The 24,088-nt window shown below is 37.4% G+C and overlaps 1 protein-coding gene across 1 annotated transcript in view; it reads right to left on the reverse strand.

The window, feature by feature from the left end:
* Window positions 1-2,365: 2,365 nt before the first annotated feature.
* The window catches only part of GCH1 (GTP cyclohydrolase 1), a 45,660-nt gene continuing 23,937 nt past the window's right edge, over window positions 2,366-24,088 (reverse strand). Inside the window, exons 2-6 of the mRNA XM_080809319.1 lie at window positions 23,251-23,360; window positions 18,449-18,504; window positions 6,291-6,322; window positions 5,301-5,385; window positions 2,366-4,364 (exon numbers count right to left, since the gene is read on the reverse strand). Of these exons, the coding sequence (XP_080665445.1) occupies window positions 4,238-4,364; window positions 5,301-5,385; window positions 6,291-6,322; window positions 18,449-18,504; window positions 23,251-23,360 (410 nt within the window). The 3' untranslated portion in view covers window positions 2,366-4,237. The remainder of the gene's footprint in view (window positions 4,365-5,300; window positions 5,386-6,290; window positions 6,323-18,448; window positions 18,505-23,250; window positions 23,361-24,088) is intronic.

Raw genomic sequence — 24,088 nt, forward strand, 5'->3', positions numbered from 1 at the left:
ATGCTCATTAACAGATTGATAAATTTTTTAAAATGTACTATATACTGGGCGCCTGGGTGGCTCAGTGGGTTAAAGCCTCTGCCTTCGGCTCAGGTCATGATCCTGGTGTCCTGGGATCAAGCCCCACATCCGGCTCTCTGCTTAGCGGGGAGCCTGCTTCCCCCTCTCTCTGCTTGCCTCTCTGCCTACCTGTGATCTCTGTCTGTCATAAATAAATAAATAAAATCTTTAAAAAAATATATATATATACTTACAGTGGAATATTATTCAACCTTTAAAAAGAAGAAAATCCAGTCATATGCTACAACATGGATGAGTCTTGAGAACATTACACTAAGTGAAATTAAACCAGTTACAAAAAGACAAATACTGTATGATTCTACTTATATGAGGACTCTAAAGTAGTCAAACTCAGAAATAGAAAGTAGAATGGTGATTACCAGGAGCTGAGGGGAAGAAGAAAAAGAGTTCAATGGATATAAGTTTTCAGTTTTACAAGACGAAAAAATTCTAGAGATCTGTTTTGCAACAATACACATATAGTTATTACTAACCGTACACTTAAAAATGTTTAGAATAGTAAATTTTCTGTGGGTTTTTTTTTTTTTTAAGATTTATTTTAGAGAGAGTGTGTACAGGCGGGGGGGGGGGGAGGAGGGGGAGGAGAAAATCTCGAGCAGACTCCCCTGCTTAGTGTGGAGCCCACTGTAGGGCTCAATCTCATGACCCTGAGGTCATGATCTAAGCCAAAACCAAGAGTTGGGTGCTTAATGGACTCTGCCACTCAGAAACCCTTACGAATTTTTTTAGAATTAAAAAAACATCAGATCAACCAATTGCAATGTATGGATCTCATCTGTCCCTTGATTCAAATAAGCAATGAATAAATTTATTAGACAATAGGGAAAAAGTGAATGCTGACTGGATATTTGATATTAAAGCATTAATTTTTTGTGTGATAATGAATGTGGGTTTTTTTATGTGATTGTTCTCCTTTTTGATAATCTGAAATATCTTATGGGTGAAATAATATCTGAAATTTGCTTTGAAATAATCCAGTGGAGATAGGAAGTACAGGGGAATCAAGATGGCCATGAGTTGAGACTTACTGAAGCTGGGTGATGGGTAGAAGGGGTTCATGTAATTATGTACAGTCTATGCTGTATATGTTTTTTTCTGTAATAAAGACTAAAATAAAGCAAGTGCCTCTGGAGGGTTGGGGCTATTGGGTATTTACACTTGGCATTGAACTCATCTACTGAGACTCCCTCTTCTCATCATTGGCAACTTCAGGGTGAATCTAAGTTTGTACTGATGACATTCTCTCATACCTTTGGTGTTTGCAACTGCTCTTCCCATAAGTAACAAAACAAGGAACTCAGGCAATCTTTCGTGAAAAAACTCAGTAGCAGCAACTCAGGCTTACGTGAGCAGCTCACTGTTTTACTGACACCTATGTGTTGTGGTTTTAGGAATGTTTATACAAGAATCATCCCTAGTTTGGGTGACTAGATTCACTACCCAACAGTCTACGAAGTCCTTTGGGGAGCAGCAGGCCACTCCAGAGCCCTGACACCTGGGCATGCTGACATCAGCGAGTGCAGGGGCCGCTGCCTGGGTAGAGCAGAGAATGGGGCGAAGAACAGCCTGAAAGAGGGACTGATGAGGTCACCAGCCACAGACAGAAAAGAGGCAGCAAAACCTTTGCATTTATTCAGAAGTCTTGTCCAGGGCAGGTTCTTCCCTAGAAGAAGGAGTGAAAATCTCTTCCGCTCCCTGCACTGCCCAGCTCCCTGCCCTAGCCTGCTCTTCCTTCTCCAATAGCTCCCACACAGAAACAGTGCCAGTTCTCAGAAGGCTGCAGCTTCCCAAACTTAGATTTAGGATAACAGAGGCATGAGGGCCACTCAGATTCCTCACTCTTACCCCAGATCTCCTGTCCCTTACCAGCCAGAGGGTGAGGACAGTAATAGCCAAACCAAATACCAAAGGAAGACAGAGAACCCCAGGTTAATTTCTACCACTACTGGGATTTACATTCTAATAGCTTGATGACCATCAGGGAAACCCTTATGATGGGTATCTTTGGTAAAAGAGAATACAATTAAAATAATCTAATTTATTGGCATATTTATACAAATGGTTCAAAAAGAAACTACTTCCACAAGAAACTAAGTTATAACACTTTAATAATTTCAATAGAACCAACTTCAGGAACAGATACACACACACATTAAATTCAAACAATTTAATTGAACAGTGTACTTAAATGCATCAACTTCTTAAAAATCCCCAAAATGGAGTCGAGGCCACGGATATGAAAAGGTAATTTTGAAGTACTACAGACTAGAGTAAAACAGACAAGGTTATTACTTTGCATTTACTAATAAGATGACAGCCTGCAGATACATTAGACCTTTATGAGAACACTTCCAGGCAATGTTAGAACAGAGACTCATTCAAAAGAAATACAATTGATCTCAGAAAGATGAATTTATAGCTAACAATTTCTTTAGTCCTCCAAGTCACATCTGTTTTTACTTTAAAATACCAAACATGAATAGAGTGTTTAATTCTACTTCTAAGTGTCTATTAAGCAGGATAATGTTTATATCACATTAGATTTTATAGGGAACTTAAAATAAATTACCATTGTACTTCAGAAACTCCATAGAAAAATATAGGAAATAGACATAGGGAAGTTAAAAAACAAAAAACAAACAAACAAAAAAACACAAAAACAAAAAAACAGCACTTCTGCCACCCTTGTCCCCATCCTAAGGCAAATGACATCAAAATGGCAGAGGTAGGACTACCAAGGTTAGAGTAATCACTGTAGTTAGTTCTTCTTAAGGTAATGGAATAAATTTGAAGGATACAATGTCAACCAAATAAAAGACTTTTCCATGGAATGACTGTAGCTTTGTTTTTGCAGGGAGTTGGGTTTGTTTTTTGTTTGTTTTAATTTGGCCCACACTGCCCCAGTAGAGGAAATTTTAAGTAGTCATTAATAAGGCAACAGCTTCCTGGACAAAAAGACTTGTCTACCACTTGAACAGTTACACTGAGGACGAGACCCATATGGAGCACGAGAGGAACCAGTATGGGGCTTCTAATAATTTCCAGTAATTCCAGAAAATTATAGAACATTTTCACAGATACCAACAATACAGCTTTCATTGAACATTGGCTATCACTCACAGTGTAGTCCGCAGTTAGTTCATTCTGCATGCTTTCCTGTACACAGAAGCCAAGGTTCTGCAGACCTAAAAGTGATGAACATTTTTAAAAGTTTCTGGAAATACTTAGAAAAATATTTGTTAAGATAAAAAAAAAAAAGTTTTGAGACATCTCCAAGGAATACACAAAGTAAACTTGCAAGAAACTCCTAAAGGTAAAACTGTGAGGACTAGTTATTTGCAGGGTCAGTACTGAAGTCTCATAAAATAATGGCTTTTTAAAAAAGGCAAAGATATCTACACTCTAAGTGGTGTGATATTCTCATCAAGGCACAGAGAGTTAAATGTCTAAATCCCTGTATGTTCACATGAGAATACACTTGTAAACAATAGGAACTAATTCCCTGTACTTGAATTTTAAAAAGAATAGAAAGTAGAAATGTGCCTTTTTAACTCACAAAATCAAAAACATAGATATTCCACCACCTTCCTTTGGTGACTAACGTCACAGCTGGAGAGTCAAAAAATAAATATATAAAAAATAAAGTGCCCTGGCAGTTTCATAAATGTGATTAAAGTGAAGCCTGTTGGACTGTGAGTTTGCAGAGCAATGCTGCACAGTGTACAAAAATTCTTTTAAGCACTACACCATTTTTGTTTGGGGAAGGAAAAAAATAGTATTGGCCATAGTTTTCCCCCATTCCCAACATTCCTATGCTTAGGAACCCAATTATCATAGTATTTGAACAAAATACTTGAATTTTTCTTCCTTCCCAGCACCCTCAAGTTTATCCAAATGGCAGTGGTTTTGTGCATGTAACTTACACGATGGGCAGTTTCTTTGATAGTTACCACTAAAAGGTGGCAAGAAGAAAGTAGAGGTCTCACCCCTTTGCTAATTATTTTTATTTGATTTGCTATAAATAATTATTAAACACCATTAGTGACAAGGAATAACGTTCATGTCTGAAACAATTGAAAATGCAATGTACAAACAATTAAGACCAAACAATGCTACTAGTGGCACGATCCTCAAAGCACATGACATACGCTGAAGTTCAGCTCTTAATGAGAGTTAGAAACTCTTCCCGAGTCTTTGGATCTTCCCGGAACACACCCAACATCGTGCTGGTCACAGTTTTGCTGTTCATTTTCTGTACCCCTCGCATTACCATACACATGTGTCTACAAAACAAGACAACAGAGGTGGCTTAAAGGAATAGACAGTTGCTGGTTTGGTTTTTAAAGTCAAAAGCAGCTCCCAAAATTAAATCTGGTTATACTGAGTTCACAGCTACCAATTGTACCCAAATGTCACTTCTAGGACAAACGTGACCTAAAATGTTTTATTTATGTTTCTTAGTCCCACGGCTCTCATTCTCAGCAGTGGCTGAATCTTTGACGCATTTAGCAGAAGGGGAAACAAGGGAATTTTCTCCCTAGGTGAAAATAATACAAGGGATCCATAGAGATAAAACAACTTTGGTATAAAAAGCAATTCAGAATTCTCACTTGCTCCATCTGTAAGACCCAAAGAGCATAATCTTAGCTTAGGTATTTGGAGAAATACTGAAGTATGTGGTATCACCAGGCAGAATCTAGAGAACAATGGCCCCAGTGCACGTGAGCAACCTGGTGAAGCTAGATGGCGTGCACAATACAGAGCTCATGCTGTCGGAAGAATGGACAAGATGTGTGCCATTCTCGTAATTCATTCTAACTTAAGGAAGTGTCTTCAGATGCCCTTTACACCCAGTTTTTGCTCCATTTTTAAAAATGTGTGACAAAATATTGGGAAAAGCCTGCTTGGAGCAACAAAGAGCTAAAGAAGAAATCAAGGGAAGACATAAAATGCTTCTGGTTGCACACATCGCTCCGCTTAGGCTGATGACTCCCGACACGGCCACCAGCCCCATGGAAAACAAAACAAAACCCGTTTCCCATCTGGTTCCTGTATCGGCCACGCAGTCAATGCAAGAGGTAAAGAAAGCTTCGGGTCAGAGGCAGAAAACATGACAGTGTCAATGATGTGACATCACGGGGTGCTGGAAAAACTGAGCAACGCTAAATACCACTACCGGGCACCACAAAGACAATCGTTAAGGGCAAGCGTGGACTTACGTGGCTTCCACCACCACCCCGACTCCAGCAGGTCGCAAGGCTTCTGTGATTGCTACGGCAATTTGCTTCGTCAGCCGCTCTTGAACTGTGGGGGTGACAAGAAGCTCCGTTGGAGAGTCTGACACAAACAGCGGTCTTGAGAATATTTGTTGTTTCTAGAATATTTGAAATCTTAAAAAGCAGACTTTTGTGAGGCTTCAGAACCCAGACGCACCAGCTTTTACAGGTCTGCTTTGTCTGCGGCCCACAGGAGGCAGCCGTTCAATTCCCTCACCCGCAGACCCAGTACTGAAGAGCGTTTGGCACCCCCGCAGGGAACCGGTGCGAGCGACAACTGTCCCAGGCGTGCAGGAAGACCAACTGATAATGAGCTCCTCCACGCAGATGAATAAATAGCTCACGACAGGATTAACAGAGGCACTAAACCCAATTATTGAATTGTACATGGAGCTCAAAGCCAACAATCTAACCTAAACAATGCGGTCCCTGTGCTGAATAAACAGCTCATCTTTGAAAACATATTAAGAGTGTTCACTGCAGCATTGTGTCTATTTGAAAACTGACAAAAATCTGCAAACTTCTATTAGAGCAGGGATTGGTTAAATCAAGCCCCAGCACAGCTGGACAATGGAATGCTAAACAGCCAGCAAAATGAATGAGATAGTTACACGCATGTAGGAAAAAAAATGTTTGATTTGTTAAGTGGAAAAAAAAATTGGGGCAAAAAAAGCCCATTACATACAATATGAGCCCATTAAAAAATGTAATATATTGATTTCAAAATGTTGGTAGACACACAAAATATGAGGGAATATGCAAATACAACAATGATTTCTTCTGGAGGCCTGAAACACTGCAGACTTTCCCTTTCTATATTATATTCCTATGAGGTTTTAAGTCATATGTATTACACGTGAAATAAGAGCAACAAAAAATACTTTTTCCTTAAGAAGAAAATGTTTTTCTGTAAATAAAAGTTTAAAAGCTTACCTTGTAATCGTCTACTATAGATTTCTACAATCCTAGAAAAGAAAGAATTGTTTTAGTTAATCATAAATTTGTTTGAGAAATGGAATTGGCTTCCTCAAAGGACCAAAAGGACTTTTTTGAAGAAATTGTAGGGTTGGGCAGGAGATCACTGCTTCTAAGAGGAAGAAAGATACAAAAACTACATGGAAATGAGAAGAGGGAGGGTCTTGAGGAAACCACCAAGAGCGACACAGAGTGCTAGTACCCTATGTCTCCAAAGAGAAAGAGAATGACAAGAATATTCACTTAGGAAAAACACAGTGATTTTAGAGCTCCCAAGTCATCAATTTTAGACCAAGTCTCAAGTGTTCTAATTAGTCATATTGTTTAACCAGAGCTTAAAGTTCAAGTTAAAAATAAAAAGACTATTTGTTAATTAATAGCAGGCCATTGTCAGCTACTGTACCCACTAAACCTATTAGGGTAATCGGATTAGGACTGAACAGACTTCTTCAGACATCTCTTTATAAGCTACGTCTATATAAGCACTCTGTATGATTAATTCCCCAAAATAAGAGCCTCCTGATCTTGGCTTCTAACACAATCTGTCAAGTGACAGATTTTCCCCTTTTAACACCTTTCACTCTAGTTGTGAAATGTAAAGATGGGCACATGAATTACATATTTGAGGATAACAATTCACATTAAGGATCTTTTCTTTAAATTTGGCCTTCTAGTCATGAATTTGGACTCGATTTAAGGATCACTTCACCGAGGAGGCATTTTACAGCTCTTCCCTCTGCACCCCCCTCCATATGGTGTTCAGATAAAATTACAAAGTTGCTCCTTTATACCCTTTATAACCAATAAAGTCAGTAACAAATATGGTGCCCTGTTTACCACTCGAACTGAAGGCAGGATGCACTCTGACTCTTCTTGTTTCTAGGAGATTTAGAACATTGAATGAATACAATTATATATTTTTAATTTTGAACAAAAACCTGAAGAAGGATGCTGTTCAAGCTCCTGGATAGGAAATATGTCTTATTTCTTCTGAGTCAAATCTGTATATATTACTTTTTATAGTTTGCCAGGTAATTAATTTCTGTTGTATGACTAGGAGATGCCACTGACTTAAAAATTAGTAATATCTTCTTTCTCATAGTCATCATTTCCTTCTCTAGAGTAGAATTTCAGGTACAACATTAGATAACATTGGCAATATTGGACACCCATATTTTGCTCTATACTTTAACAGGAATGTCTGTAACATTTTACTATCATCCATGATACCTGCCTGTTTCTGGTAGACAGCCACTCTCACACCAAAGGAAGGCCATTCACACAGATCATTATTGAGTGCCTTCTACGTATATGATTATGGGATGAACAGGATCCCTATACTCAGAGTTTATAATCTATTCCTGGTTTATTCAGTTTTCCACGTAAGCAGAAGGCATTGAATTTTTTTCTTCTCAGCGCTAAAGATAACTATATAGCTTCCCTGAATTTAAAAAACAAAAAACAAAAAAACAAAAAAGCCCCCAAACCTCTATTTTGCCCTCTTTCTTGAAGATAATGTGTTTAGAGGTATTTGTTGAAAATAGAATTCTAATTTGACACTAACATTCATCTGACTTTTATTACTGCCATTGGCAAATAATCGTCAATCTAATTGCTGTTACTTTGTAGGTTATGTTTTCTATGAAGCTGCTTTAAGATATTTCAGTATGTGTACTCTGAGGTTTTCTATGTCATATCTAGATGGGGATTTAATTTTTTTATCCTGTTCAGGATTCATTAGGGTTCCTAAATCTGAAGACTGATGTTTTTTTAGCATGTGCTCCAGAAACGTTTTTAGTCATCACCTTCTCTAATACTGCACCTACTCCATGGCCTCTGTTACCTCCAGGAATTTCAATTAAGGACATATGAGACCTGCTCAGTTCTCCACATCTCTTACATTCTCACCTATATACTCCACCGAGCTCTGAACACAATTGCTTCAGACCTTTCTTCCAGTTCACTATTTTTGGCTGTGTCTAACCTGCTATCTATCGATCTGTATTTGCTTGTATTATTTATTTGTATTTATTTATTTGAGAGAGAAATAGAGTGCACGAACCTAGGGAGAGGCAAAAGGAGAGGGAGAGAGAGAACCTCAAGCAGACACCCCACTGAGTGTGGAGCTCGACTCGATCCCAAGACCCTGAGATCAGGACCTGAGCCAAAGTCAAGAGTCAGATGCTTAACTGCCTGAGCCACCCAGGCGCCCTTCAGGATTATTATATTCTAACATCTTTGTTGTATGTTCTGTATCTGTTAGCACCAGCCTCTGCCCTCTTTGACCATTTGTTTTAGCTGACTCTGCCTCATGGTGGCTTTTCTTTTACTTTTGGTGAGTTCATGCTCCTTAGAATATCATTTGTGGGAATTCTCTGAAGCCAAAATAAAAGTGCATCAGAAAAAGAGCACTTGTTTCTGCTAGGTGCTAAAAGCCTACTTCCTTGGCAACATTTTAAATTAAATTACTGCCCTGGGTGTTCTGAGGACCACCCATGGTGATATGAATTCTGAGCCTTTTTCAGAGGGTCCTTTTTCCTGCTTTTCCCAGAACAAAGCTAACAGGTAATATCTCTTCCAATTTGGGGTTGAATAGGGAGGACAGAACCCTGGCTTTGACTCCAGTGCCAGCTAATTCTTGCAAATTCTTACTGGAATTTCCTCCAATGTTTGAAATATTCATACACATTATAACTTTGTATGCTATACTAGGAGGTATATCATTACCGTCTAGTTTACCACAGTCCCAGAATCAGTAGTTCTTAATTTTAATCTAAGCCATTTCTGTATTCTTAGAATAAATCTCCCTGGGTTGTGATGGAAAGAGTACTTGTGCCTGTTAAAGTAGGAATTGATATTGGAATTCTTCAACTATATTAATAAGTGGGATTAGTCTATCATCTTCTTAAATGCTAGTTTTATCAGACTTTCATCAGGGATATACAGCTTCATCAAATTAATGGTGTAGCTTTTCAGGTTTTTCCATGCTCTTGAATAATTTATACAACACTGGAATTAGTGGTTACTTGGAAGTTGTCTATTAAATTGACCATCCACCCCTTTCCCTCCCACCCCACTTCTAACATTAATTTGACTTTTTCCAATGGTTACTAATTTATCCAGGTTTTCCAACTCTTGGTTCATTCCCTTCTCTCTCCAACTTTTTTAACTAATTCATAAAGATTGAAAGTTCTTTAAACATATTTTTAGTTATACAGCCTCTCATTTCTAGATATATTTCTCCTTTAATCAGACCACTAAGCAATCTATGATATATGATCTTTTGGATGTATGTTTTCTGTTCTTTTTTAAATTTTATAATTTAATCGTTTTATTTTTCTTTCTTCTTTCCCATGTGTCCTATTAAGCTTGCTTTTTCTTTAAAAATGTATTGAAGTTTAGTTTATTTGTTGGGTTTCTTATTCAATAATGAAAGCATTTGTGGCTATAAGTTTATCTCCAAAGCACAGGTTTTTTTTAAATTTTAAAATTTAAAATTTAAAATTTTTGAAATATTATTTTAATTAATTTAATTTAAATTAAATAAATTTTAATTAATTATACCTTTACTGAGCTATAATTGACAAAGATTGTAAAGATAAAGAGGTATAATTGTAAAGATAAAAGGCATAATTGACAAAGATTGTAAAGATAAAGTATACATTGTGATCTAATATATGTATACATTGTGAAAAAAATCCCCCATCTAGTTAATTAATACACCCATCACCTCACATATTTATCTCCCCCACCCCACCCCAGTGAAAACAATGAACACTGAAGTAGAGCTATCTCTTTAATATTCTATCTTCACTTCCTCTGGATATATACCCAGAATTAGGATTGCTGGATCATATGTCAGTTCTAGACTTAATTTTTTTGAAGAATCTCCATACTGTTTTCCATAGTGGCTGCACCAATTTATATTTCCACCAACAGTGTACAAGGGTTCCCTTTCTTCCACATCCTCACCGACACTTACATCTTATCTTTTTTATAGTACTGTAGCCATAGTTGTGCAATGATATCTCATTGTGGTTTTGATTTGCATTTCCCTAATGATTAATGAAATTGAGCACCTTTTCATGTACCTGTTGCCCATCTGTATATATTCTGTGGGAAAATGTCATTCAGTTCCTCTGCCCATTTGGATCGATTCTTTGCTATTAAGTTGTGTGAGTTCTTTATATTTTTTGCACATTAACCCCTTACCAGATACGTGATTTGCAAATATTTTCTCCCTTCTGTAGGTTGCCTTTTTATTTTGTTGATGGTTTCCTTTGTTATGAAGAAGCATTTTAGTTTGATGGAGTCTCACTTGTTTATATTTTATTTTGTTGCTTTTATGTTTGGTGTCAAATCATCACCAAGACTAATGTCAAGAATCTTACCCCCATGTTTTCTTCTAGTTTTATGGTTTAAGGTCTTATATTCAATCCCTTTTAAGTGGATTTTTGTGTACAGTATAAGAAGGGAGTCTAGTTTTCCCAACATAAATTTTAAAGTTTTATTTATTTTTAAGTTTTATTTATTCGAGAGAAAGCAAGCAAGCACATAAGCAGGGAGAGCGGCAGGCAGAGGGAGAAGCAGGCTCCCCACTGATCAGGGAGCCCAATGTGGGAATCGATCCCAGGACCCTGGGATCATGACCTTAGCTGAAGGCAGACGCTTCACCGACTGAGCCACACATGCTCCAAGTTTATTTTTTAGTAATCTCTACACTGAACGTGGGGCTCAAACTCATGAACCTGAGTCGACTACATCAGCTTAGTCACACACTCTACTGACTGAGCCAGCCAGGTGCTCACCAACACTATTTACTGAAGATACTATCCTTTCCCTATTCTTTCTTTGTCATAAATTAATTGGCCATAAATGCGTGGGTTTATTTCTGAGCTCTCTATTCCATTCCTTTAGTCTATGTATCTATTTATAGGGCAATGCCATTCTGTTTTTTATTATTATAGCTTTGTAATTTAGTTTGAAATTAGAAAGTGTGAAGTCTTCAGTTTTTACAGTTTTTCTCAAGATGGCTTTGACTATTTGGGGTTCTTTGTGGTTCTATTCAAATTTTAAGATTGTTTTTTCTATTTCTGTGAAAAATACCATTGAAATTTTGAGAGGGATTGCATTGAATCTGTAGATTTCCTTAGGTAGTATGGACATTTAAACAATATTAATTCTTCTAATCCAAAAACATGAGATATCTATTTTTATCTTCTTCAGTTTTTCTCATTAATGTCTTCAAGTTTTCAGTATACAGATCTTCCACCTGTTCGGTAAAATTTATTTCTAGGTATTGGTGCAATTGTAATTGGACTGTTTTCTTAATTTCTCTGACAACTTGTTGTTTAATGTGTTGAAATACAACTAACGTTTGCATATTAATTTGTATCCCTTAACTGAATTTATTAGTTCTAACAGTTTTTTTTTAAAGATTTTTTTATTTTATTTATTTGACAGATCACAAGTAGGCAGAGAGGCAGGCAGAGAGAGAAGGGAGGAAGCAGGCTCCCTGCTGAGCAGCAGAGCCCAATGCGGGGCTCGATCCCAGGACGCTGGGATCATGACCTGAGCCGAAGGCAGAGGCTTTAACCCACTGAGCCACCCAGGCACCCCTCTAACAGTTTTTTGATGGGGTCTTTAGGGTTTATATATAATATAGAGGGGTATATATAATATCATGTCATCTGCAAATATAGTTTTCCCTCTTCTTTTCTGATCTGGATGCCTCATTTTTGTCTAACTGCTCTGGCTAGTATTTCTGATGCTATATTGAATAGAAGTGGTGAGAGAGGGCGTCCTTTTCTTGTTCCTGATATTAACTGAAAGCTTTTCATTATTGTTATGATGTTAGCTGTGGGCTTCTCACATATGGCTTTTATTATATTGAGGCACATTGCCTTTATATCTAGTTTGTGGGGAATTTTTGTCGTGAATAGGTATTAAATTTTGCCAAATGTTTCTCTACATCTATTGAGATTACCGTATCATTTTTATCCTTCATTTTGTTAATGTGGTTTATCACTGATTGATTTGCAGATATTGAAATATCCTTGTGTCCTTGGAATAAATTCCAGTGGATCATAGTGTATGATCCTTTTAAAGTATTGTTGAATTCAGTTTGCTAATATTTTGTTGAGAATTTTTACATACATGTTCATCAGAGATATTGACTTGTAATTTTCTTGTAGTTTCCTTTCTGTTTTGATATCAGGTTTAATGCTGACCTTGAGAAATGAGTTGGAAAGTATTCCCTTCTATTTTTTAGAAGAATTTGAGGAGGATTAGTATTAATTTCAAAGTACAGTTTTTTACTTCGAATTATATACACTGACATACAGTGTTTGCATCATTATGATTGTCTGTCATATCAAAGGAATTTAAAAGAACTTTAACTTCCAAAAAGCTAGTTTTTAAAAATAGTTTTGTATTAATTTCTAATTTTCTTGTTACACAATAGCCTGTTCACTTTCTTTTTTAACTTAAAGTCTATCTTTTGGCCAAAATCCTATTACTCTGCTTTGTATAATCTTTTGTCTGCCCCAACCAAAGGCTGAGAGGTAATTAGTGTTTCACTCATTTCTTTCAGGTTTGTCAGTTTCTCTATGCATTTAGTCCAGTTTCTGTTTTCTGTTTTAAACCAATTTGACCAAAAAAAAAAAAAATTTCATGACCACTTTTTATTATACAAACTTCCTCAATATAAGAAGGCCAACCCAGTCTCCTTTGATAAACTTTCCTTTTTATTGTTAACTTTTATAATTTTTTTAATAAAGGGAACATGATTAGGTATTGGATTTAACCCAGTAGACATCTTATTGGACTTGCCCACTTATTGGTCTTATAAAATCTATGCTAGGTCCTCTGTTTCCTGTATTGCATTATGCTTCCTCTCCTCTTCTTCCTCCTCTGGTAGCTAGGAAAGTAATCTGGTAACTCCTTTGCAGGTGGATGGTATAATTTAACCCTTGCAAATCTTAATGGTATTTTTGATGCCTTCATATAACTTGACTTGTCACCAAGCTGCAAATTCTCAACTGCAAATTCTCACCAGCAAAGAGCAAAACGCAGCAGGAGGTAGAGGTGGATCACAGTGGGGCTTGTTGGCTAAAGTCAGGAGTTTGAACTTTATCTTAAAAGGTATGGGGAGCTACGAAGGAGCAGCATCATCAAACCCACACTTTGGAAAGTACATCCTAGCAATGTAGGAGAGCAGGTTTAAAGACACTGAGAGATTAGAGTCAAAGAGGAGTTCAGAGTCTTATAATCCAAAAGAACATAAGTAAGACCCAACAGAGAGTGGCTGCAAGGACAGCAGGAAGGCAGCATGGTAACAGGAAGGAAACGGCGGCGGGGGGGGGGGGGGGTGGGGGGGGTGGCTGGGTAGGTCAGTGAGGATACAATGGCAATGGATGGATTCCTCCCCACTCCTTGCACCAAACGCATTCCAGATGGAGTGAAGACTTAAATATAAAAATAAGGCCATAAAAATAAACCAAAAACATGAGTTTATGACTACATAAAAGTTTTAAAACTTCTTTGGGGAAAAATGATATCTTAAAACAAAACCAGAAGACAAATGACAAGCCTGGAAAAATTATTTGCAGCACCTGACCTAACATTCAAAGAGCTCATACAAATCAGTAATAAAAAGACAAGCAGTACAACGGGAAAATTAGCAAAGGTTAACTAAAAGCAGGAAGCTTCTATAAAGATTCAAATTCTATTAAAGAAATGCAAGTTTTACAAATGTGCATTAAAACACTAGGTACCCCTTTCCACTTATCAGTTCAGCGAAGACTGAAAAGTGTGATGAAACCCAGTGTTGGCAAAAGTGCAGAAACAAACACCATTTGACCATATAAATGGATATGCTTTTCTTTGTAGAGCAATTTGACAACATCAAAAATTCAGCTACCCTGAATCCAGCAATTTAATTTCCGTAATTTACAATATACAAAACATGTTCATGAAAGTATTTTCCCCTTTTCTGACAATAGTCTCAAACTATAAAGTATACTTCTATCAAAGACTGGTTAAATGAATTATATTGAACAATTAAAGAGATACTATGTGGTCAGTAAAATAGACTCAGACTTTTGGGACTAAAAGATCTCCAAGGGATTTCAAAGTTTTTTAATTAAAAAAACAAACAAGGGGAGGGGGGGTGCGCCTGGGTGGCTCAGTGGGTTAAAGCCTCTGCCTTCGGCTCAGGTCATGATCCCAGGGTCCTGGGGTCGAGCCCCACATCAGGCTCTCTGTGAAGTGGCGAGCCTGCTTCCCTTCCTCTTTCTCTGCCTGCCACTCTGCCTACTTGTGATATCTGTCTGTCAAATAAATAAATAGAATCCTTAAAACAAACAAACAAACAAAAACAAACAAGGGGCAACTGGCATGTGACTCTTGATCTTGGGATGTGAGTTTGAGACCCATGATGGAATTATTTTTTAAAAATTAAAAATTAAAAAACAAAAAACGTAAGGTTGTAGTACAGAATGTGGGTATGAGCTCCCTTTTTTGCTGTTTAGTTTTGCTAATTTTAAGGAGTTCCACATTTGTGTTTGCAAAGAAATTTTCCAGAAGGACAATCTCCAGTCAAGAGACAAGAAATCTCTAGTTTTAACTATGGGGAATGGAAATAGAAAGGAAGGCTTTCCCTTTACTCACTCATTCGTATTTAAGCTTAATTGGTAAGTATGTTACATTTATAATAAAAGAGGAAAAAAGAATGTTCTCCTTGTAATCTAATACCCACCCTATCTTTCCAACTATCTTACATTCATCCCTGCCTAAATCTCTTAGTTCTATCAATTAATCAGCTCCACATTCACTGGAATATGCCTTGTGCCTACCCTCTTATTTGCTTTTGCTTATTATGTATTAACCTAAAGGAATTTTATATTATGTATTAACCTAAAGGAATTTCTCTTCCATTCAGAATTCTGCTCAGTCTTCCACCTCTCAGTCTCTTCAACCCTGCCACACCACAGTCGTCTTGGCTCCTCTGAACTTGAAGCTCCAAACCAGGAATCTCAGTGGTACCTGCTACCTCGTACTGTCCACCCTCCTTGAAGACAGTGGCTGTGTCCTCTCTAGCAGTCATCGTAGCCGACACAATACCCTTTCACAGTAGATGCTCAATTGGTAGATGAACCATGGCTACCCTGAGGCACTTCAGTTCTATATTCAAGATTTAATTATGTTCACTCAGTTATTCTAAGGCAAGAAAAGGAAGATAAATTCAATGGATTTTCAGTAACAAACAGACTTTTTTCCTAAAAATAAGATTTTATTTTATTTTTTAAAGATTTGTTTAAGTAATCTCTACACCCAACACAGGGATCGAACTCATGATACTGAGATCAAGAGTCACATGCTCCTCCAACTGAGCCAGCCGGGGACCCCAACAAAAGGAATTTCTATTCAAACTGCATTTACTCTGGACTTCTACTAGAGTTAAACCAGATCAACTCACTTCTGGCATTTTCTTGTTACTTAAGGCTTTACTGTTTGATATTTGACTTCCCTGGCACTGAAAGGTCATTCATTTAAAGGCAAGCATATAACAGACTTCACATACAAGATTAAAATGAGCAGTGAAGTTTTGCTAAGACATCCACCTTTCTTTATTACTCTTCATTTCCTAAATATTCCTACTTCTTATAAGAAATAAGCAGTTGGATAAAATCTTAGCCTCCTTTCCTGTTTAATTGACCCTTCAGTCAATTTTTTTTTTTTTTTTACAAATACCTGAAAGTAACATACACTCTGTTCTTTGGTTTAGTGTTCTTTTAAGTTTTAATCCCATTAGCATAGGACAAATCCCTATGCTAATAATCAACTCCTTTATATTGTTTCATAAAAGCTTAATTATTGGAGATCTTTCCATTTCACTAGGAAATGAAGTAACCAAAGATTATTCCTTTCTACCCCTAAATTACCATTTATTCCAGGGTCTCATTGGATTACTCAAGAATCCATTTCCATAAAGTATTACCCGTGGTCTACACAGTGTGGTCTTCTAGGGAAGGCTACTTACATTAAGACCAAGGCCTAATATGGTCTATCAAGCTTCCTTATAATCTGGAAACTATCCACAACCTACTTCTCACATATGGACAGTGTGTTAAAAGCATCAGCAGTGCCAGAATTTCTACATAGGAAAGGCAGAGGGTTAGCAATCTTGCAGGAAAGGAGCATGCCATGGGGCTGGGGCTGGGCCTGGAACTAAGTTTATACAGCAACCACACTGACTTCATTTAGACTGTGTCTTACAAAACAGTAAGAATAACCAATTTTAGTAAAGACACTTCCATTCTCTGTTGACATGACTTTATTTATTATTTAGGAGTAAGTTGCTAGGGAGGGGGTTGCTAATAGAAATTATAGTGGGATTATTTCCCCCCCCATCACCACCAATACCCTTTCTCTGCCACCCCTTGGCATTGCCGCTAGGTACAGATCACTGAAAAGCGGTGAGATGTTTCTGTATTTGTGTAAAGAGCCTTTCTTCAGTGAAGCAATTACAGCCATGATGTAAAAACATCTTTTCATGGTACCAAGTAGCCCTGTCGGATGAAGAAAGTGCTGAGCAGGCATGAGGTCAGAAACTAGGGAACTTAAATGGCTCTCTTCTACCTACTCTCTCTTTAATTCATAGAGGAAATGAGTGAGAAAGTGGAAGTGAAAACAAAGTAAAAAGAAAAGCTGTGGAGAGCAGCTGTCAGATTGGCAGGGTGGTTTTTACAGATTCCAACACAGAACTGAAAAAGATCTGGACCACCATTTCAGGACGGTAGTAAATCCTAATGTCTAAGTGAAGAAGCAGGAACCCAACAGAACCATAGAATAGTTAGTCGGTCACAAAGACTCATTTATTCCAATTTTGATACAGTCACTACAACCTCAAATTATCCGCACCTAGCTTGGTTTATTTTAAGGGGCAAGGGGCATTTGACTATATTTTCATCACCTATTCCCTCATTTTGTTCTTTTTTCTTTCACATTTTATTTTTCTTTAAGATTTTATTTATTTATTTGAGAGAGAAAGTGAGTGAGAGTGCACGTGAGAGACCAAGCACAAGCAGAGGGAGCGAGAGGGAGAAGTAGGCTCCCCGCTGAGCAGGGAGCCTAAGGTGGGGCTACCCTGGGATCAGGACCTGAAGTGAAGGCAGACGCTTAACCAAATGAGCCACCCAGGCACCTCTCCCTCATTTTGTTCTTAATTCTCTCCACACATACACACACACCTCCCAACATTTGCCCATACCTAGGACTCACTAACTCCATACAAAAAAATTACAAAAAAAGAACATTTAGGGGCAATAAAGAATTGGTGACTGAACTTAGCAGAGATATACGAACACTGATCCTCAAGCTGATCTCCACTTAAACACAGATGACTGTACTTATCCATTACTTCTCCTTCCTAAGGCTGAAATAAAAATAGGAGCAAAGGAATTTTTTAAAAGGCATGAACCCACAGGATAAAGAATGGAAAAGGAGACTGTAGTAGAAAAGAAAGAAATAGGAGAGTAAGTATTATTTTGGAATATTGCTGAGAAAGCCAAGAAAGGCACAGCACAGTCATGTGTCTGCAGAGGTAAAGAAACCAGAAGTGAATGAATGGCCCTGCAAGAACCCCCAAGAGATGCCTGGAGACACCCAGATGCAGTGGAAGACAGGGTTGAGACTCCAGTAGTAGTCTGATTAAAAGCCTGAAAACAGTGTAGTGCAATTAGATCCCTGCACAGATTTCCTTTTCCCACCCGCTAGCTAAACCACCCTTAAATATGGGGGCTGGACTGAATGTACCCTTGGATCCTTTCCAGTCAAGAAAGGTCCTACAGAGAAAGGTATGAGCTAAGACTTTTTAAGGATGTGTTGGTGGAAGAAGGGTGGGAGGTGGGGGAGGAAGGCAGTGAGGGCTGAAAAGAAAAGGGATTTGTGTTTCAGGTCCTCCAAATACGTTTGTCTTTACAACCATAAATTTTAGCTAGCAATGTGACTTCCAGGTTAGAGCCACACCAGTCAAGAAAGCCTTATGAGATTCTTGCCATATAGGGACAGGTCCTACAAATCTGTTTTCCTATTCACCACACAGTCATACTTACCTCGCAAGTTTGCTGAGGCCAAGGACTTGCTTGTTGGGAAGATAACCAATATGGACCTTCAAAGAAGAGACAGAAATCATGAGACATCATGAGTGAAAATCCAATGCTTCTTTGTAACAAAATAAGGAAATAAGGAAACATAATACAGTGTATGCATTATGTAATTCAACACAATGAAAATGTATCTTTAAGATATCTATATTAAGACTTAGAAAATGAAGAACTTACAAAAGCATTTAGAAAAATTACATATATGCAGTAAAATAAAAATATACATGAATGTTAATGAAATGGCAAATTTGAAATACAGTCATGGTATTTCCTGGTGAAGTTAAACTCTTCATATAATTCTTTAAGTCCTTCTTCCATTAAGGGGACACACTATAGTATCCTGTAGCAACATTAAAATATAGCCAGGAAAGCATCCTTTATTTTTTTTAAAGATTTTTTTTATTTTGAGAGAGAAAGAGAGAGAGAATGAGCGGGGGAAGGGGCAGAGAAAGAGGGAGGTAGAGAATCTCCACAGACTCCGTGGTGAGCGTGGAGCCAGAAGCAGGGCTTGATTCCACAACCCTGAGATCATGACCTGAGCCAAAATCAAGAGTTGGTCTCTCACCGACTGAGCCACTCAGGAACCCCAGGAAAGCTTCCTTTAAATGGCTGAAACTGTAACTATAAATATTGCCATTCCACCTTAAAAATCCCACCCTGTTGCACAGAAAGAGGGTCTCTATGCTCTCTGTCATGCTTGGTGGCCTCATTTCCAAGCTGCTGGAGAACACTATCTTCCTGATGGGAGATAAAGGACACAGATACAAATGTGACTCATCAAGACCTGGACCTTAAGACCTAAACTCTTACAGGACATACATAATGCCAAGCCAATTCTGTAATCTTAAATGTCACTAACTGATATCTCCTATGTCCATGTTACCTCTCTTTGAGCCATGTATCAATTATAAGAAATCATTAGTTCTAAAAAACCTAGTAAAGGAAATGGTCATTTGTAGGCTGTCAATTAGCCTAATATAAAATCACAGATTCATTTGCATCATGCTTTGCCAGCATTTGTTGCATTTGTTCAGCTAATATTTATTATATATGTGAATAATCGATCTAGTAGTTATTAGTAACTTTTCATCTATTAGCACTTTGCTTTGAGAGTTTGAGAATAGTAATTAATCACTTTCCTGGTCAGCAGAAGGGGAAAATAAAGTAGCACCTAAACACCGGGTATTTCAAAGAAAAAAAGAGTTAAAACTTTCCCACAGAACTTAGAGCTTCTGTACCAACTTGAAATTTTTTTTTAAAATATTTTATTTATTTGACACAGAGAGATCACAAGTAAGCAGAGAGAGAGAGAGAGAGGGAAGCAGGCTCCCTGCTGAGCAGAGAGCCTGATGCGGGACTCGATCCCAGGACCCTGAGATCATGACCTGAGCCAAAGGCAGCAGCTTAACCTACTGAGCCACCCAGGTGCCCTTGAAATTTTTATACTTATATGCAAAGCCATACTTTATTGCTTGTACTATTTTTTATCTTTCTGAAGATCCTAAGTCACTTATATGTCAATTATAGAAAATCCTCACTGAATAATATATTTTTTAAAAAGTTAACAAGAACACAAACACAGAGATAATCATAGCAGAAGGTAACAGAATATAGTGGTGAGAGACTGAGCACAGACCAAGTCCTAGGTCTAGTCCCAACCAAATCACTAACTCCCTCTGTCCTCTCGGACAAGTCATAGGCTTTCTGGGCCTAAATTCTCTATTTACAATAAAAGGTAATAAGATAAGCTCAAAGGTGCCCTCCTTGAAAAACCTAAGCCCTGATGTCACATGGCCAGCATGATTAATTGTGGGATTGCCAATCAGTGCATACCTCTTGATGAGATGAAATACAGAGCCTTCAGCAACCCCATGAACTACTCTTATCAAAAATGTTTAGCCTTAATCTTAGGAAGTTTTGGATCTAGCCTAGTTTATAGGAAATCCAGATGTTGAATGGAACAAATCCAGAAGGTGGGACACTCTACAAGACAACCAGCCCCGTCCCTTCAGTAAGAGAATGTGGATGTGGGAGGGGGGAACTATTTTAGAATAAGAGACTTAAGAAGCATAACAACCCAAAGCAATACAAATGTGTGACTCTTATTTGGATTCTGGTTTATTAATTTATTTTTTTAAACATTTTATTTTTAAGTAATTTCTTTTTTTTTTAAGATTTTATTTATCTATTTGACACAGAGAGAAGGATCACAAGTAGGCAGAGAGGCAGGCAGAGGGAAAGGGGGAAGCAGGCTCCCCGCTGAGCAGAGACCCCGATACAGGGCTAGATCCCAGGACCCTGAGACCATGACCTGAGCCGAAGGCAGAGGCTTTAACCCACTGAGCCACTCAGGCACCCCTATTTTTAAGTAATTTCTACACTCAACATGGGGCTCAAACTTACAACCCTGAGATCAAGAGTCACATGCTCTAGCGAGCTGAGCCAGCCAGGTGCCCTTGGATTCTGGTTTAAACAAACCAACAGTAAGACAGTTGAGACAACTGTAGAAAGGTAAATATAAGGGTTAGTTACTAGATGCTATTTAGGAATTACTTTTATTTATGGTAGTGCTACTGTGGATAAGAAAATATTTTAGAAATGTGTGTTTAAAATTAAAAAAAAGAAATGTGTATTAATAATTAGTGATGAGGAGTCATGCTGTCTACAACATACTTTATATTCTCTAATATGTTGAAAAATTTACTGCTAACTTTTCAGGCTGATAGTCAAATCAGTTACATTTCCTTAAAAATCCTTATCTTTTACAGACACATACTAGAAGAAAATATGGAAAAAAATAATATCATATCTAGGATTTTCTCCAAAATAGTCCAGTGGGAACTTATATATAACACAATTGGTTCTTTATCGATAACTATTGAAGTTGGTTTTAGGAAACATGGAACTTTATCATACTAGTCTTTCCATTCTTACATATGTTTGAACTTTTCTATAATAAGAGGTTTAAAAGAGAGAGATACCACTACATCCATATGAAAATATTAAACTTAAAAAGACTGGGGGCGCCTGGATGGCTCAGTGGTTTAAGCCTCTGCCTTCGGCTCGGGTCATGATCCCAGCGTCCTGGGATCAAGCCCCACATCGGGCTCTCTGCTCAGCGGGGAGCCTGCTTCCTCCTCTCTCTCTGCCTGCCTCTCTGCCTACTTGTGGTCTCTGTCTGTCAAATAAGTAAATAAAAAATCTTTAAAAAAAAATAAATAAATAAACTTAAAAAGACTGAAAGTGCCAAGTGTTGGCAAGGATGTCAAGTGACTGAGACTCACCTTAGAGTACATGAAGTCTAAAGTGGTACAACTACTTTGGAAAACTCAAGATCAGTATTTATTAAATTGGATATGCATATATCCATGACCCTGTCGGTCTACTCCTAGGTATATTCCTAACAGAAATGTATGCACATATGCACTCAAAGAATGCTGGTATCAGTATTGTTTTTAATAGGAGAGAGAAAGACAGAGGTGGGGGGGGACAATGTAAATATCTACCAAGAACAGAATAAATTGTGATATGTTTGTACAATGGAATAATATATAGCAATGAAAATAAGCTACAATGACAGGTAATAATATCAATGACTTTCACAATGTGGAACAACAACCAAAAAAAGCCAGACACAAAAGATTTCATGCTATAGATTCTTCCCATTTATGAGTTGAAAAACAAGCAAAAACACTATAGTGTTTGAAATTGATATATGGGTTACCCATGGGGACAAGGGATGGGTTAGGGATTAAAAAGGGCACAAGATGACCTTGCAGGATAGTAATAATATTCTAGTTCTGATCTGTGAGGTAGTAAGGAATACCTTTATAATTTGTGCATTTTTCTATGTTTCGCTTTATTAAAGTGAGAAAATAAAATACTTTAACAAAAAAAGTGACACAAATGTTAACATATTAAATTTAGGTGATGGGTATATAGGTACTTATAACACTATTTCCTGTAAGTCTTCTGTTTTAAAACTATTAATAAAAAGTCAAAATAAAATAAAATTATAATGGGGGGTAAGGACAGCACTACTCTTGATCTTAAATCCACATGTTTTCAAAGAGATATTTCAGTAAAACAAGCTAGATAACATTATCTAGTTTGCATTAGATTCATTTTTCCTAATATAGACAAGGTTGAAAACAAATTAAATCCACTAATACTATGACCTCTGCCACAAGAAATTCTGCAATCATTGCTGCTCATGCCATATTATACAAAAGTAAACCTTGGATCAAACACTATTTAGTCAAAATAAAGAGCAAAGGTTTTCAGAGCCTATAGCAACTACCTAGGAAAAAAAATGAAACTTTAATCTCATTATTTTAACCTATTAACATGGTATTTACTATGAAATGTTGCCCTGAGGACTTTCTGCTACTTTGTTTTTGTTTAGTTAGTTTTTATTTCCTCCAAGATTTTATTTATTTATTTGACCAAGCACAAGCAGGAGTGGCAGGCAAGAAGAAACAGGCTCCCCGATATGGGGCTTGATCCCAGGATGCCAGGGTCATGACCTGAGCCCAAGGCAGGTGCTTAACCAAATGAGCCACAGAGGTGCCCCTTGTTTGGTTAGCTTCAAACTATTAGATTAGTCAAGTTGATAAAGAGTAAATGTTTTTGTGTAACTCTACATATCTGGGATATTAGGAATTAGCAGGTAACGATTTTAAATATAATAATCCCAATTTTAAAACTTTAATGTGCTTTTTAAAATTACTAGGAAACAGAGAAAACCTTACCTTTCCAACAAATGGAACTAGATGATGCTCACACATGGAAAACATATCTATGTCCTTCACAATCACCATCTCATCATGATCTTCATCAAATATAGCATCATTTAGGACATCTGAAATCAAGAGTTTTGCTTTAGTAACATTTCTGATTTTATAGAAGGATATGGAGTAGAAAAAGTAACAATCTCCATGGATAAATATGGACAGTCAACAAAAACAAAACATTAATCCTAACTAAAATATTAAGGGAATACAAATTAAAACTAGTTATTTTTCTCCCACCAAATTAGCAAAGTCTTTTTTTTAATGATGAGAAAAATCCTTAGGATATAGTATTACATAACAAATGCAGGATTACAAACAAATGTGTTTGCTGCATGACAGAAGGAGAAAGGGAGAAATTATGCAAAACAAAAGAGTGGCTATTTCTGGTGATGGAAATGAGTTGCTTTCACTTTCTTCCTTACATTTTCTTGTACCTAACACTTTCTGTATAATAGATGTGTAGAAAACCGTATCTGACTTCTGAGGCCAGAGGTCCTTAGCCATCTGACTCTAAGCTAGATCTAGATACCCATAAACTTGATATGTTATCTATCCCCTAAATAATCATCTACTCTTACAGAATTTTCTAGTTACTGTATGAAAGCATCAGACTTAAACAGTTGCCTTCTTCCCTAAGGAAATAAATGCTACGATTTTTATGTATACGCCTGTCCAGATTGGCTTTTGACCTCTGGACTCTGGTACATATGGCCAGGCATATGACCGACATTTAGAACCAAAAAGCTTTATTTTTAAAAAGCACACTGGTATCTGGACATCTTGGCAGCCTACACAC

Source organism: Martes martes (assembly GCF_963455335.1).
Source record: "Martes martes genome assembly, chromosome: 7".
In the NCBI taxonomy this organism is placed as follows: domain Eukaryota; kingdom Metazoa; phylum Chordata; class Mammalia; order Carnivora; family Mustelidae; genus Martes; species Martes martes.